General features: G+C 43.4%; 1 protein-coding gene across 1 annotated transcript; it reads right to left on the bottom strand.

Moving 5' to 3' along the window:
• Positions 1-723: 723 nt before the first annotated feature.
• Positions 724-17,037, bottom strand: LOC309569410 (uncharacterized protein; the record flags this gene model as incomplete). The annotated part of the gene is made up of 5 exons (XM_082275229.1): positions 724-1,029; positions 7,624-7,840; positions 12,741-12,941; positions 13,866-14,570; positions 16,989-17,037. The coding sequence occupies 5 exons, from the start codon at positions 17,035-17,037 to the stop codon at positions 843-845; spliced, it is 1,359 nt and encodes a 452-aa protein (XP_082131355.1). The 3' UTR covers positions 724-842.
• Positions 17,038-17,478: the final 441 nt, after the last annotated feature.

Raw genomic sequence — 17,478 nt, 5'->3', positions numbered from 1 at the left:
TACCTAATCCAGGGGAGGAGGAGACAGTCCTGCTGCCTAACCTACAACGCGACCCATTTCTGTTGCCCAAACCAAAAAGGAGGAGCCAGAGACGTAACCTTTTCACAGATAAAAAGTAACCACAGGGGGAGCAGACAAGGGACTCCACTTCTCACCGCAGGGGGGACGACGACAGAACAAGCAATGCCCACTTTAACAAAAAAACACAAGCTATGTTGGGTAGTATCAAAGCAATCCAAACTCACAGAATAATAACCGAGCATTACAGTGCACCTTCATAGCATATAAGAGTAATTGGGTACAGAATACTTACAATTACAGTGTTTGAGCCCTAAGTGCTTCAATAAATTAGGATATGAAATTGTATAGAAAATTATCAGGCACTTAACTATAGAATAACCTTTTGATCCCACCTTAAAAAGACAGCGCTGAAGTAACAGATCCCATGTAATGTATATAAATGAATTATAGAAGTACAACTTCATTTTTAAAAATTAGGTTCAGTAAACAAGGGGAAGGAGATTCTGTGAAACAGTTGAATAAAATCGGCTAACTTTATGTCAGAGAAGTGCTGGAATAGCCTCTGTTATTTTTATATCCATATTTTCCTTTTTGTAGATCAAAACTAGGATTTAGATAGAAAAATATTTCCCCCCCCCCCCTCTTTTTTTTTCAGAAAAAAAGTCTACCAGTCAACAAATCATGAAATAAATAAGAAAATCTAAGTTCAGCATATTCATAAATAAATATTTCCCAGACAGGTCCTTTGCTTCCAGCAGCAGTGTCAAGTGGTGCAGAGTGTGGCAGGAAGCAGCACGCATCCTAAACCTTCAGAGTCCCGTTCACCAGCAGCAGTACTTTACGCTTTCAATGGGCCTCTCGAGGATTAAGCCAATTCTGTTCGAGGTCATTTTTCGAAATGCCAGGATGGCCTCAGGGGTCAGATGCAGGTTATTAGAAATATCCAAAACACGCAGAGAGTACAAATTCGCTAAAACAACCAGAGCATCTTCCGTTAACCTGGTGTTACTGTAAGAAAAAGGAAAGTTATGCAACAGGAAGGTAGTGAAGTTTAACAATTTAAGGTCTGGTTTACACTAGTGCCATATCTGATGCGACTTGAGTCACACAGAATCACAAGGCAATGAAAAAACGTTTTCAATAGTGATCATTCACATCCATGTAGTGCACTGATATAGTGTTGATTCTGTAGTCTATAGACTTCAATAGAAACAAACATTTTGTTGCATTCTTCCTTAAAGCGGAGTTCCGGCCTCAAATACCTTTAACTAAAAATACCCCTATAATACTAATCCATCGCCCTTTACAGAACCGCTATTCTCATACTTACAAGGTGTACAGTGTTGGATTTTAGTCAAAATCTTACTTTTAAAAACGCTGTCTGGGCGCGGCCATCTTGGATGTGGGCATCTGAAGCCGCAGTGTAAACTGCTGTGTCCTTCCTGATTCCAGAGAGTGTTCTGGGAGTTCTTCCTGATTCCAGCCTCCTGGGAGTGATGACAAACAGCTCCCAGGATGCAATGCAAAGGCGGAAGTGATGTCGGTGGCCGTGGCCACAGAGGGGGGAGAAGGAGGAAGTACAATCAAAAATGCCCTGAATATAAGGTAAGGGACCCCCGAAAAAAAAATTGAAAATGCCCAATTGTTGATCAGCATAGCGAGCACTCCAGGAATCACTAAAGTTGCAAAATAGGCCGGAACTCCACTTTAATTCGGCATAGTAGTGGCAGTACTACCAAGCGAGCCATAAAATTATGAAAAAACACACCGCACTAAAATCACAAATCACTCACACACATCGCACAGCACCTGCATGCACTACATAATCACACGTCTAATTGTATCAAAAATGCATCCAACTAATGGGAACCAGGCCTAACAGCAGCAAAGGACAACCATCATTAACCACTTGCTGCCCCGCCACAGTACATTTAGTGCAGCAGCTGCAGCCTCAGTCACGTAAATATGATTCTGCCTCTTCCAGGTTGGGAGCACGCAGTGTGCTCCCTCTTACTGGTAACCATGTGTCTGCCACAGATGGCTTTCCATTCATCAACAGCCTGCCTACTGTTGTGATCTGTGATTGACCCAAAGCAATCTCATGGTACTTGGTTACCTGTACCATGTAATAAGCTATACCCAATCGCAGATCACAGTCATAACCAAGCTGTTCATGAATGGGAATCCCATTGATGACAGCTAGACTATTGATTATACAGCAAAAACAGTAATCAGCACTGTATAAGCAATAACTAAAAAGAAAAAAAAAAATCCCTGACTACCCCCCCTAATAGAACAGTGTCACTATGGTGAAAGTTAGGGCTCATGTGCACTGCAACTTGTAAACGGCCATTTTTGAGCAGTTGGGTGTTTTTTTCAGAAGCCCCTGAACACACCTCTATGTTATCTTATCTGTCCATGTACACAGGGTCGTTTACAGGCAATTGAGTTCAGTGTCATTTTTTGGAAAGCAATTATTTGCGTTCAGGACGTGTGTTTACCTGCGTTTTAAACGCAAAATGCGACCGAACGCGATGACCCGCATTTAGCGCTCACGTTTTTCCATTTTAGAGGGGAATAATTTTTTGACCTCTAGAAATGGTTCTTAACGCAAACGCCTGCTAAACACCCGCTAAACGCGGGTGCAAACGCGACACAACGGACGTTTTAAACGTCCTTTTAATTCCAGCGTTCAAGGGACTTTTTAAAAACGTCCCATGTACATGTAGCCTAAGGAAAAAAAAATAGTAAACTAGAATTATATAATTTTAACGATATAGAGATATACAGACACAGCTTTTCTTAGACCCTTGGGCTTATGCTGCTCTCTTCAGGAGTAGGAGTAGGCAGAAACAATTTTGGCTACGCCTCTGAGGCAGTCCCAGGGGGTATATCATCACTTCCTGCTATAGGACTTCAGTTTTTTTTCTGCCTAGTCTGGCTCCCTGCTGGGATCTACGGTCCTGCCATTTTTTCCTTTTTGAATGGAATTTTTTCTTTTCCTTTTTCTTCGGTTCCTGTGTGAACTACAAATCAACAGCCGGACTGGGCGACGCACTGGATATCATAGATCCCTACGGCCTTCCCAGCCTGGCCTGCGAGCACGACCTAACTATTAGCTCCGTGCTAGGTTGGCCTCAAAATAGCCCCACTGAATGGGGGCTGGCTGGCGAGTGAAAAACCTTGCGAGGTTGCATAGCCCTGGTCACGGCCAGAGTCACAGCATGCCTCTGGCTGCAGCACCCCCATTCCAAGATGACTCGTTGGATTGCCGGGAGTGGTGCCCGCTTAATTCTAAGGTGTGTGAATAGTGTCCCCCTCTTTTCGCTGGGAAATGCTGGGGTGGATGTGGTCCCCTCTTGGGGATGGTAGGCCCCCCACCCACCTAGCGGGGTTTTTCCCTGTAATGGTCGCCCTCACCCTGCCCCCATTCCTTAATCCCCCTTTGGGGTGCACGGGTATTTCTGGGTGGGGGTGTTAGGTGCTGTGCTGGACGGCTCCTTTTAGGGGTGCCTTGTCACAGTGAGGATGAATCCTCTTCCACTGCAGCCGCACATGAAAAGGCGCTGGTGGAGACGCGGATTGGGTCAGTGCAGGAAACTTTAAAGTTGGAGGACTCTGCTCATGCTGAGTCGGCGTCGCCAGTGCATTTTGGCACCCGCAGATCTTCCAAGGTGACTAAGGTGTTCCCCCTTTCCTGCCTATTTTGACAAGATTGTTGCTAGTTAGTGGGGATCCCCAAAATGCATGGTTGGAATTACTAAGCGTTTCGCTAGGAAATATCCCTTTTGAGAAGTCTCTCCTGAAGAAGCTGATGGTTCCACCACCCGTGAACTCTCAGGTTACCAGGTTAAATTAGGCCACACTTTTACCTGTGGATTATTCTCCATCCTTTAAGGATCCAGTGGACAAGAGGGCTGAGGCTCTGGTTCGATACCATGAAGGCGGTGTTTGCCATCACCTTGGTATCCCAGACCTTAACAGAATGAGAAACATTTTATGCCAGGCTCTGGAAGCTGATCAACATCCTCCTGAGCTGGTGGATCAGTTGATTCAGGGGCTACTGTACTATGCAGAAAAAAAAAAAACTGAAGTCCTATAGCAGGAAGTGATGGTATACCACCTGGGACTTCCTCAGGGGCATAGCCACAACTTTTTCTGCCTAGTCCTACTCCTGAAAGAGAGCAGCATAAGCCCAAGGGTCTAAGAATATATGAATATATATATATAAATATAAATCTTTCACACAAACCAATTAATATATACTATTTGTTTTTTTTATTTCAGACATGAAGCAGAATACATTTTGGCCAAAAAATTTTAAGAAATTAGATTTGGATATGTTTTATAACAGAAAAAAAAAAATGAATATTGGGGTCTTTTTATGCTTCTATAATAAAAAAAACCCAGTGGTGATCAAATACCACCAAAATAAAGCTCTATTTGTGTGAAACAAAAGGATATAAAAATTAATTGGAGTACAGTACTGCATGACTGCACAATCGCCAGTTAATGCAGCACAATGCTGAATAGCAAAAAATGCCATGGTCAGGAAGAGGGGTAAAATCTTCTGCAGGGCAAGTGGTTAAAGCATTAAAATACTGCAAACCATTGATTACATAGTTAGTGAGATTGAAAAACAGCCCATCTAGTTCAACCTATGATGAGTGTGTGTGTGTATAAGTGTTTGTCAATAGTATATTGTATACTCCAGTATGTTGTGGTCGTTAAGTTCCCATCTAAGTTTCTTGAAACTATTGATGATCCCTGCTGATACCACTGCTTGTGGAAGAGAATTCCACATCCTTACCGCTCTGACGGTATAGAACCCTTTAGGCAGTTTAAGGTTAAACCGATTTTCTTCTAATTTTAATGGGGAATGGCCACGAGTCCCTTTCGCTGAATAGTTTGTTCCCAAAGCTAGGGTCGCCGGTACGGTATTTGTACATCGATATCATATCCCCTCTCAAGCGTCTCTTCTCCAGAGAAAAAAAGTTCAACGCTTGTAGCGTTTCCTCATAGTGGAAGTCCTCCATTCCCTTTATTAGCTTTGTTGCCCTTCTCTGGACTCTCTCCAGTTCCAGCACATCCTTCCTGAGGACCGGTGCCCAGAACTGGATGGCATACTCGAGATGCGGCCGGACCAGAGTCTTGTAGAGTGGGAGAATTATTGTTTGATCTCTGGAGTGAATCCCCTTTATAATTCATACCAGTATTCTGTTGGCTTTGCTTGCAGCACCTTGACATTGTTGAGCTTGTTGTCTACTAGGATGCCCAGGTCCTTTTCCATTTTAGATTCTCCCAAAGGCTCTCCCCCTAGTGAGTAAACTTGCGTTCCTATTTCTGACACCAAATGCATTACCTTACATTTTTAAACATTCAAGGTAATTTGCCATGTAGATGACCACCCCATTATTTTGTTCAGGTCTGCTTGTCACATCCTGCGTAGAAGTTATTGCCCTGCTTAATTTAGTATTGTTCACAAATACGGAGATTGAGCTGTTTATCCCATCCTCCAGGTAGTTTATGAATTAAATAGGATTGGTCTTAGGACAGATCCTTGGGGGACCCCCACTTTCCACACCAGACCATTCTGAGTACTCCCCATTTATCACCACCCTTTGGACTCAGCCCTGAAGCCAGCTTTTAAACCAGGTACTCTCTATGGTCCATACCTACGTACCTTAGTTTTTACTCTCTTCCGCTATGTGCCTTTCGTGTTCTATTTTAGCCGCCTTGATTTCGCTCGTACATTTCTTATTGCATTCTTTTTAATGTTGGAATTCTGCCAAAGACCCCTCATCCTTGTATTTTTTTAAGGTCTTTTCTTTAGTTTTTACATGCATTTTTAGGTTGGAGTTAAACCACCCAGGGTTTATTTTAGCTCTTTTAAATGTATTCCCTGTTGGAATGCGCTAGACAATACCTTTATGTAGCATATTCTTAAAGCAATCCCATTTTTTTCCTCGTTTTTTGTTCCTAGGATTTTATCCCATTTTATATAGTCAAAATTTAGTGTCCTCGTATTACCCTTGTGTTTCTGATTTCTATGATTTACACTAAAACTAATTGACCTATGGTCACTGTTTCCCAAGTTGCCCCGTATTTCTGCATCTATGATCAGGGGATTGCTTCTGGTCACTGCCTTTACAATCTGACCCATAAAATTATCCTGCAAAACATTTAGGAAATGGCGAGCCTTAGATGAATGCGCGGTTCCCAGTCTACCTGGCTAATTAAAATCCCCCATTATAATGACATTTCCCATCCTTGCTGCCATTCCAAGCTGTGACAGATGTCCACCTTCCCCTCCTCCCTCTGGTTGGGGGGCCTATAGCATACGCCCAATATTACTTTCCCCATAGTACCTTCCCTTTGAAGCTCTACCCATAAGGATTCTACCTCCTCCCTAGCTCCATTTGAGAGATGGTCCCTTATATTCACTTGCACATTGTTCTTGATCTGTAGGTATACCCCTCCCTCTTTTTTACCCTCCATCACTGAGATAAAGGGAATACCCCTGAATGGTTGCCAGCCAATCATGAGAGCTGTCATCCATTAGTCATCCATACTTCCTAAAATACAATATTTATTTTGTGACAGTGGTCTTTAAAAATGTGCTCTTCATGCTTGAGTACCTTTAAGGTATATTCACACCCGATGCATTAAAACTGTTGGTGGCTATTCCAGCGCAGTCCCACCAGATGGATGAGGAAAAATGCTTCGTCTCCTGTGTGTGTTGCAGTGACATGAAGGCATGGTATTCTGAAAAAAGCACTGCATGCAGTACAGGACGAGGCAATCGGCTGTAATTTAACCTATTACGCAGCAAATGAACTTTAGGAGATCTGTGGCATCTCAAAGTTTTTTTTTTTTTTTTTTTTAAGAAAAAGGAAACCGTGCAATCCACCTAGCTCAGTGGTTCAGCCCTTAATAGCAAATACCTGCTCTTCCGGTCACGTGCAGTGCTTTCTCCTGCCAGTTTGTACATACTCCAGTGATTACCAAGCTGGAGGGAGAAACCACAGTTTTAGGTGGGGGAGAGAAAGTATTCAACACATCTGAAAGTGTGGAATACCTGCAGCAACTTCTCCACTACCCATAGGAAGTAAAACAAAAAAACAAACAAAACTGGCCAGCATATGAGAGGCAGAGTGTTCACCGCCAGTTCTATCTATGGGTCACCTTCAGATGGAGCAAACACCAAAACTGAGGAGGGACATTGGAGTAACCCTTGATCTTAACTTTTTGGCATGTTTCCTGTCCCAGTGGGAGGAGCCTCTGTCTCAAATGCTTACCTGATAGATGACCGAGAAAAAAAAAAAATATTATATATTATATATTATATATATATATATATATATATATATATATATATATATATATATATATATATATATATATATATATATATACATACACACACACACACACACACACACACACACACACACACACACACACTATTCTGAGGACTATATTTTTTTCCAGGCATGTCTTCATTTTTGACCCTCTAGTGACAGGATTACTTTAATGTACCACAACTACACATTAGGCACCCTAGGCAAAACACTCCTCGATGCAGTCTTAGCATTGGATTACCTGAGGTAGAGGTTTTGCAAGTGCGGAAACAGCCGTGGAAAGCTTTTCACTATCTCTTGGTCGTAGCCGTGGGAGAAGCTCAGGTTCAGGCACTTTAGCTGAGTGGCGCTGCGGGAGATCCAGCTGAGAGTCGCGTTGGAAATGTTAGTCCCTACAACACTCAACTTTTCTAATTTAGAACTTATCGGACCCATAAGTGGCACAAATGGTGCAGCCCCTGGCAAACAAATACATCAGTCAGCCTGGAAAAATGAACACTCAAATGCATACCTTAAGCGTTTTTGTTTTCCACATTCACTTTCTACAAGACCATTGTAAAAGAGGAACTCTAGTCTGAATCATTTCATTACAGCAATTAACACTGGTAATCATTTAAATATCTACACGGTTTGTCCTGACAGAGCACACTAGTTCTTATTCTTGAGGGGGGGTATCACATATGTGGTAGTTCTGTTGGGATCATTCAATGATACAGGGCATCTCAGCTGGTTGTTATGCATGGAAGTCCACAACAACCAGTCTAAAATTTACAGCTGGACTTGACAAATCTCAGGCGCCAGGTCACCAGGGCGACTAGAAATTGCATCCTGGCAACTGGGCTTTGCCTGCTCATTCACGGTTACAGGAATGCACAATTTGTATGGCCGGATGCCCAGGACATTCAGTTGTGGGCGCCGGGCGGGTCGTTTTTGTTTTCAACATTTAGCCCTGCTGCAGGCAAGCAGCAGTGCTTACTTGTCAGGTGGAAGCATTTGGGCGGCTCCGCTGTCGCCCAATTGCTTCCACACATGTGGGTAAAGTGCTCCCCCCTACCCGCTATGTGTCCTTGGCTCTGCAAGTCCATCTGCGGGCCCGGGACCAGGATAGCAGGAGCTGCAGGGTAGAGGGGAGGGAGGAGAGCAGACATGCTCTCCTCCCCATCTTGTTCCCGATATGGAAGTGACCTGTATGACAACTTCAGGGTCCCAGTGATAGTTTCCCCAGCCAACAAAGAATGTAATGCAGTGTGATCTGTACTGCATTATATTCAGTGGAGCACATGGGAGACATGCAGGGTCTTTTAGAACCAGTCACAAAAAAAATTATCACATAGGGGACTTTGTCCTCCATGTGATCCAAAAAAAAAAAATTTAAATAATTAAAGTTACACCAAAACCATGCTTAAACTGGCTCCTAACTTTTAGCTGGCTCCTAGATTCAAAGCAACTTTGTCAAGCCCTGATTTAGCCCTGGTTCACACCAGTGCAATTTTGAAGTCGCACTACTTCAGCGTGATTTCATGTGCCGCTTCCTTTAACAGATGTCAATGCAAATCGCACTCAAAATGCACAAAAATAGTGCAAGTTGCTGCATCTTGAGTTGCAGTGATTTGAATGGTTCAATTGCCATAAATGTGGTGCGTTTTGCCTTGTGATTTTGAACTGTCATGTCGCATGCCAAGTCGCACTGGTGTGAACCAAGGCTTACAGTTAACACTGAGATAGCAACTCCAGCAAGAATAAAAAAAAAAAAAGTGGTGTTCCTTGTCAGCCAAACCATTTTTATTCAAATGGTTAACTGTAATGAAATCAGTTAGACATCCTCTATACATCTACAAGATGTGAATGGAGCAAAATGAGGGACCACAAAAATTTGTATGGTTTATCCACTCCTCCCCCCAATAATCATTTTAGGGTCAGTCCAATTTGGCAGCTGCTCAAGAGTTACACCACCATGCGGTTTCTTATATAGATTGGGGACTCAATGTTTTTTGTAGTTAAAATAACAGACACCATAACAAAAAAAAATAAAAACATGCAATTCTAAACTGTGCAGCAGCTTTTAGTACCTCCACTTGCTCTAGTTCTGAGCCATTCTTATCAGCCAAACCTTTTCAAACCTTCCTGGTAGTGTTGAAGCTTGATGAGCCACCTAACTTGTGGATAGGAAGGTGAAAATTTGGAGATTACAAGTCAGAAAAAAAAAAAAGTGAAGTGAATCATCAAATTCTGGGCTGCAGCAACATTTCACCTTTTTGAGAGAAAAATAGATCATAGGTTACCTCTGTTGCAGTTTTAAAAAATAATTTATTAAAACAAATTTTTTTTTACTAGAGCCTGGGGTGGGGCAATTCATTTTATTTGCGATTGATTTGCTGGAGTGCAATGAGTCAGACCAGCATCTGGAGATTTTGCAGTGCAGCCTTTGGCGAGCCGCTCACCTCCTGCAGTATTACACACACGGCCATGAGGTGCCTCAGCTTTGCCCAATCACAAAGACCCAGCAAATAGGCAGAGTGGGAGCACTGAAAGTCACTGCATGCATTTGCACTTTATAAACAAATCAGCATTTTTTTTTTTTTCCTTGTTAAAATTAGTCAATTTATGTTCTCATTTCTGCATAGATTCTGCAGCCATGAGACAGGGTCAAACTCTTCCCCCTAGATTTTTAAAAAAACGTTACAGTGCATTTCCAAGTTTGCAGCCAAATTGGGATAACACCTACTTTACATTGATACATGTTCTCATTCACATAACTACTTAAGTGTAGCTCCACCCAAAAGGGGAAGCTCCGCTTCGCCTCCTCCCCATATTGGCACCTTTAGGGCAGAGGTGGGAGCAGGTACCTGGTTCTCACGGTGGCAAGATCACCCGGAAGTTCGGCCACCCTCCTCCTTCCCCCATCACCGAGCCATTCAGAAAGCGCAGAGTGCTTCACGCAAATGAAGTAGATAACTGGCTGTGAAGCCAAAAGACTTCAGTGCCAGTTTCCTTTACAAGCAATGGTGGCAGCAGCGTCAAAGAGCCGATGGAAAAATCAGCTGGGGTGAGGACACCGCTGGATTCCTAGAACAGGTAATTGTAAGCATGGACCGCCTCTTTAACCACTTACGATCTGGAAGGTTTTACTCCCTTTATGACCAGGCCACTTTTTTTTACCATCTAGCACAGTGCTACTTTTAGTGGTAAATTGCGCAGTCATGAAACACTATACCCAAATTAAATTGGAATCATTTTTTTCACACAAATTGAGCGCTCTCTTCGTGGCATGTTATCATGACTGGGTTTTTTTTTTTAAAGCTTGTAAAAATGGAAAAAAACCCTATATATTTGTTTTACTTTCTGCTATCCAGTTACAAAAAAAAAAAAAAAAAATCCAATTTCATCCTAAATTTAGGCCAAAAATGTTTTCAGCTACAGGTCTTTTTTTCTAGTAAAAACTATGGTATTTATACACACTGAATTATTTTTTATGCTAGGAATGGCGGCGATCAGCGATCAGTTATGGTGGGACTGTGATAGTAAGGCAGCGGGCAATCGGACACTAAACCCCACTGACATCTCCAGGAACACTTATACAGTGATCAGTGATAATCTACATGTCACTGTACTAATGACACTGACTGGGAAGGGGTTAACATTTAGGGGCAATCAAAGGTTTTACTGTGTGCGCCAAAGGTTTTACTGTGTGCACCGAACAAGGTTTAGAGCCCATTCACACTAGCACGACTTGTGAGGCGACTTGTGTAGCCCCAGGTCGCTTGACATAACAAAAGCAATGTTAATCAATCAGTGCCGTCTTAATTGGCACTACTGAAGTCGCTCCGACTTCAGAAAAGGGTCCTGTACTACTTTGAGGCGACCTGTGATCCGACTGTCCCATATACTTCAATGGGAGTCGCCTCCTTATCTTAATTGACACGACTTGTTGTCAGACTTTCCAGGAAGAAGAAAGATTAGCCAGGCATTCCCCACAGACAAAGTTGCCTGTCTCTTCAAAGTAGTGCACAAGTCTCTAAACAAGTCTCTAAACAAGTCTCTAAACAAGTCTCTAAACAAGTCTCTAAACAAGTCTCTAAACAAGTCTCGGGGCGACTTTCTGGTCGTGGTAGTGTGAACCGGCTCTTACTGTATGGTGTTTTCACTAAGCAATGTGCTGGTTTTTACTCCCTGCTTTGCAGGGAGAAAAAAAAATAAATAAAATAAAAAAAAAAGGCACATCGCCGCTACCAACAGGGCTCTCTTCTGTCATTCCCCTCAATGGGTTCCAGCCATAAATCATTAGCCAGGACCTGCTGACCCGCATGTGCTAAAGCAAATGGCAGCACAGCTTAGGCAGCGTGTGCGTGCCCCCTACATCGAAGAGCTGGATCACATATGTACGTGATGGGGCGGCACTGGGGCTGCTCTGCCACAGTATATCTGCGGCAGGTGGTCGCTGAGTGCTTAAAAAAAAACAAAAAAAAAAACAAGGGGGAATGGGGGTTGATTTACTAGAGTAAAGAGTGCAAAATTTGGTGCAGACCAATCAGCTTCCAGTTTTTTTTTTTTTTTTTTTTATCATTAAAACAGCTGGAAACGCTGAAGTTAGATGCAGATTGGCTACCATGCACAGCTGCACCAGATTTTGCACTTTACAGTTTTGTAAATTAACTCCATGGTGTCCCTCTGTCAATGGGAACAGATTGAGTTCTCATATCAAATGGTTCAGAGCAGCTCGCAGTCTGCTTCATACAAAATTAGAAAGGTTGGAATTTGGTTTAAGATTTTTAGGTATTTTGTGTAAATGAGAACACAAATGTATAGTTGGATTTTCTTAAAATTTGACTGCAAAGGGGAAATACACACATATACAATATTATATATATATATATATAAACAATTGTACAACAATTAAGACATCAGGGCGATTGCACCCTCTAAGACAGGTGATATACAAGAAGCCAAGTGATGACTCAGGCCACCAGACTCCACCGATAAATACAGGTGAACTGACCCTTTTTTTCTGCCAAATGCCAACATGCACCCAAATAAAAAGAAAGGAGGAAAAACAAAAAAATTAATGAAAACAAAAACAAAAAAGTTTGTCCCGCACCTGATAGCAAAGAGGGAGAGCTCTGCCACTGGGACTACTTTCCCCTGGTCAAGGCTTAACACACATTGAGGTTCCAGGAATAATCTACATCTCACCCCATGGAGGAGGTAACAGAAGGTTCCAACCCTGGAGGCACAGGGAGGACACGAGAAGACAAAGTGGGGTGAAAGGAAGAGAAGTGACAGGGAAATGAGGAAGTTAACTCTTACGTTTAACTATTTTGCAACGTCAGGAATGAATTGTCAAGAGCAGGGAAAACTTACATTCAATGCACAGCTCGGTCAGTTGGGGAAGCTTTAGTAGAAGCGTTTCAATGAATTCTTCATGTTGCAGGTATTTATAGTGCCGTAAGCATACGCTTCTCAGAGTGGACAGCTGATCTAAAGCATTGGTGGAGAGGCTGGCGCAACTAGAGTTCATCAGTTCCAACTTGTGGAGCTGTAGACGTGAGATGCATGGTTGCTCTATAATGGGAAAAAAAAAAAAGACAAATTGGACAATCTGCATATGTAATGCACAGGTTCATTTTATCAGAAACCGTTTTTCTCTGAACACCTTCTAAAAACCAGGAATCTCTGCCCTCAATACTGTGTCACTCACCAGGCACAAGTGTGCCGCAAGTAACGTCGTCAGAGCACACATCTGTCAACGACTCAAAATTACTGACAGCTTCAAGCTCAACTCCTGGCAATTTTTTCTCCCCCCCCCATGCAGTGGGGCTATGCCTGCACTACATGGGTAATTGCTCATTTTGCCTAAGGGCTCTTTCACACAGGCGGACCGTTCAGATCAGCTTGTCCGTTTGTTTGGCGGATCTGAACGGTCCCCCCATGCATTCCAATGGGGCATCGGATGTCAGTGGAGACATGTCCGCTGACATCCGATCCCTCAAATCTGGACTGATGGAAACCCTAACGAGGGTCCTCTCCCCTCCCTAGTGGTCACAATTTTAAAGAAAAACGTGGCCAAGCAGGGCTCCACACACATCACTCATTCACAATGTCCTTTGAATAGAAAACTACAAGATGCAAAAGCCTTTGTGACTGTCGGCTTGTAGTTTTCAATTAACTACCACAGTGCTGTGGAAAATGGGGTCAGGAGCAGAAGGGGCCACTTTTGCACTGAAAGGATCTGGGGATTAGGCGAGTATAACTCGGCTCTCCTAGCCCCTAGACAAAAATAAGCAGTTATCCCATGCATTGCGTGCACAGCCCCACTGCATAGGGGGAAAAAAAAATAAATAAATAAAAAATGACCAGGTGGTCAGCTTCCAGCATCAGCGAGAAAAGCACGGAATTAGCATTTTGGGAGAGGTTATGCTAATAGGAACACCTACTAATATTTTTGCAATCCTGGCTTTCTGCTTGGCTGATGTCACCGACACTCACCTTCAGCTGTAGATACAAAGGTATCAGGAACATTAAAGCACAGGGAAAGCTTCCATTTATTCATGTTCCCAATAGCAAGAGAGAGCTCACGAAGCTTTGGTAGCCTAAACAGGATGTACTGGAGAGCCCTTTCAGGGACAATGCCTTCATTAGAATGAAGTGAAAGAGAGTACAAGTTCTTCAGCAGGACTATGCTGGTTACTGGCAAGACACCTGAGAATGACACTCGGCATAGAGATAAATGGGTCAGTTGTTGTAAAAGTGCAATCTCTGAAAAAATGTCTTGATCGGTCACGTTGGAACAGTCTGTCAAATGTAACTGCTGAAGATTCACCAGCGGCCTTAATCCTTGGAGAATCTCCCCTTTCAAGCAGGAGTCCATCGTGACGCTGGTCAAGTCTGGCAAGGAACTGGTCATTTTCTTGAACTGTTTCAATGTCACGCGGGTTACCTCCACAGAGGAGATCTTCCGACACTGCAGAGTGTCCCAGAAGCGAGCGTTAAAAACCCCTATGCTCTTGAAGACAATGGTGCTGTTTTTCCATAGGGAGGGGTGGTCCACCAATGTCCGTAAATATGTGCACGTGGCCCGAACATTCACCTTTTCCGCTGGGGAAAGGTATGCAAATATGTGGAGGAGGACTTCTTGTGGTAACTGGAGCCATTGAATTACTGGCATCTTCGATGTGGAATCACACTGTAGACCTGCAAGGCAAAAACAAGACTTAAAAGGGGAACCCTTAAGAAATATCTGTAAATTTGCAAGAATAAGGCACTGTAATAAGCTGTGACTTTCAGTTGACAATATAAACTAGACAACAGATCTATCTTAAAGTGCAAATTCACCTTTTCAGAAAAAGGGAAAATGAACACGATACACCTCTCTCATCCCCCCTGCCCCCCGCTGTACTTACCTCTGTGGGTGATCAGCTGTCTGTGCCTACGCAGCTGGTGTAGCAGTCTGGGAAACTGAAATCCCTGCTCTTCTTCTTCTCCCTCTTTCTGCAGGGGTTCCATGATCAGAGCAATTCTGTTTGGTCAGCTTCGGCACAGAGCATTGATCTTCTGTATCCCAGAAGCCAACATTACAATCTGACCATACAAATATTGATTTAGCAAAACTATGCAATATGGAGGACCTACCTAATCTATTCAATCAATTTGTATCCAGTCAGACAAGCCCTTGCATCACATGGGTATTGGTAGATGCATAACAGATTGAACAAATCACAACATATGAGGAGAGCTTAAAACGGAGTTCCACCCAAAAGTGGAACTTCCGCCCTTTTGTCCCCCCCCCCCCTTTTTCCACCTTTCAGGGGGGGGGGGGGGGGGAACGGGTACCTGTTTTTGGCAGGTACCCTTCCCCACTTCTGGGATACGGTGCTGCGTCACCGTCCCTCGGAAGTTTGGCCCCCTCCTCCGCCGCCGAGTCAATAGGAATGCGCAGCGCGCATGTGCACTGGAGAGAAGGCTTCACTGCCGGGTTCCCTTAGCGGCAATGGCGGCGGCAGCACCCGACAGTCGATGGAAACATCGGCTGTGGAACAGACATCGCTGGACTCCAGGACAGGAAAGTATCCCAATATTAAAAAAGTCAGCAGCTACAGCATGTGTAGCTGCTGACTTTTAATTTTTGGAGAGGGGGGGGGGGGGAGGCGGAACTCCACTTTAAAGTAGAACTAAAGGCAAAACATTTTCATTTTGGATAGAGTAAGGGAGGTTTACAAACCATGTCAGGTGTTTTTTGCCATCCGAGTTCCATTGAGATTTCCCTCACTTCCTGTGCTGTTGCCAACAGGAAGTGAGAGAATCCCTCCAAAGCGAGGGAATACCTGGTTGTCACCAGAATTGGCGCACCCTTTGGAAGATTTCCCTTTTATAAATGTTCTGAGGACAACCCAAAACTTTGGATTTTCTTTTACTTTAATTTTCAATGGTAATGGTAAAGAAAATGGTAAGACCGATAGTGAGATTTACCCTAACAAGACCCAGACAGCGATAAAAACTATACAATAAATATATACGTTATACTGACCTGCTCCGTGCAGTGGTTTAGCACAGAGAAGCTCTGATCTTCCTTCCTCTTTTTGGGTCTCACACCAGCGCTCCTGGCTCCTTTTCCCTGCCAAGTGCCCCCATAGCACGCTGTTTTGGGGGATACGTGTGTGCGCACGCTCGCTCTCGTACCCCACAGAACAAACAGGGCACAGCTCGGCCCCGTCCACTCCTCACTGGCTGTGATTGACAGGAGAGTGGCTCCCACTGCTGTATAAGACAATGAGAAGGAAGAGAGCCTCTGCCCTCATGCACATCGCTGGATCATGATTGGGCTCAGGCAAGTATAAGAGGGGGCGGGGGAAGAGCTGCATGCAGAAGGTTGCATTGAATGCATTAAGATAAAAAAAAACCTTGAGCCTTTATAACTACTTCAACACAAATTGCTTCCATTAACGGAAATGCTAGGATCATTTATACCCATGTGTTCAATGTGCAGCATTTCATTTGAATGGGCTTCAGTACCTGCAAGAAAAACAAGAAAATGACCCTGCCCCTTTTTAAAAATGCAGCTGCAGGGAAATCACATGCTTTTGCACCATACAATTTTGTGCATCAAAAAAAAAAAAAAAAAAAACACACTTTTTCTAGATGTGTGGGGGGTGCCGTCTGCAAAAGAGACGCGTTTTGGCCGTGGGAACAGATGCCATTTACACGCCGTCTTATACCAGCAACCACCGCACAAGTGTGAACCTAGCCCAACTGTGGAACGCTGTTATTTCACAAGACAAAACTCATTCAAGCTCAGGTGGAAAACACCCAAGTCAGTTAACACCACAGCAACTGTCAAGCATCAGGTGAGCACTGACTGATCTAGTTTAAGGCTTAAAGTAAGAAAACCTGCAAGTGAACTGAAAAAATATTGACACCTCGCAGCCTTCAGATAGGTTCATGTACTCAGTTGGCCCAATTCTGAATCGATGCATCCCCAGAGAAAATAACTGGACATGCACAGACCTCACACAAACCCTAAAGATCGGGCATCTACAAAGTGAGAGTGCTAGATGGCATATTTTATTAGAACATGTGACAACTGGATGACTGTCTAAAGAAGCAGACCAGTACCTGAACAAGGACTCCTTTCATTCAGTGGCGAATTTCCCTCATTCTGCATCTATGAATCCCTGCAAAAAAAAAAAAAAACATGGTTTATGAAATACAAACGGAATAGTCAGTATACAGCCTGTACGGCTATGGCATGTAGAATTATAGCACGTGCATGCGCACACACACTACCCCCCTACAAAAATATGTATATATAATTTGTACTGCTTTTTACCAATGAAGGCAACAGTCTGTGTGATCTTAATGAGTCACAATTCAGTTTATACAAGAAACTGAAAAGTCTTTAGTTAGAATACTTGAGCACTCAGATTAGTTGCAGTCACAGTTCCACCAAGAATTTTCCACCCGGCTCCTCTGGATTTTCAGGCTGAAGTTCTTTTTCGAGCCAGATGATGCCGTCAGAACCACCAACAACTTGAGTTTCAGCTGATTAAGCAGAAATTGGTTGAAATATGAGCCGTGTATGGAGGAATTATTTGCAAACAGACTG

This window comes from Pelophylax lessonae, assembly GCF_965119305.1.
Source record: "Pelophylax lessonae genome assembly, chromosome: 13".
NCBI classification, from domain to species: Eukaryota; Metazoa; Chordata; class Amphibia; order Anura; family Ranidae; genus Pelophylax; species Pelophylax lessonae.
Note: the sequence above shows the minus strand (reverse complement) of the source record. Positions and strands in the feature narration are given on the sequence as shown.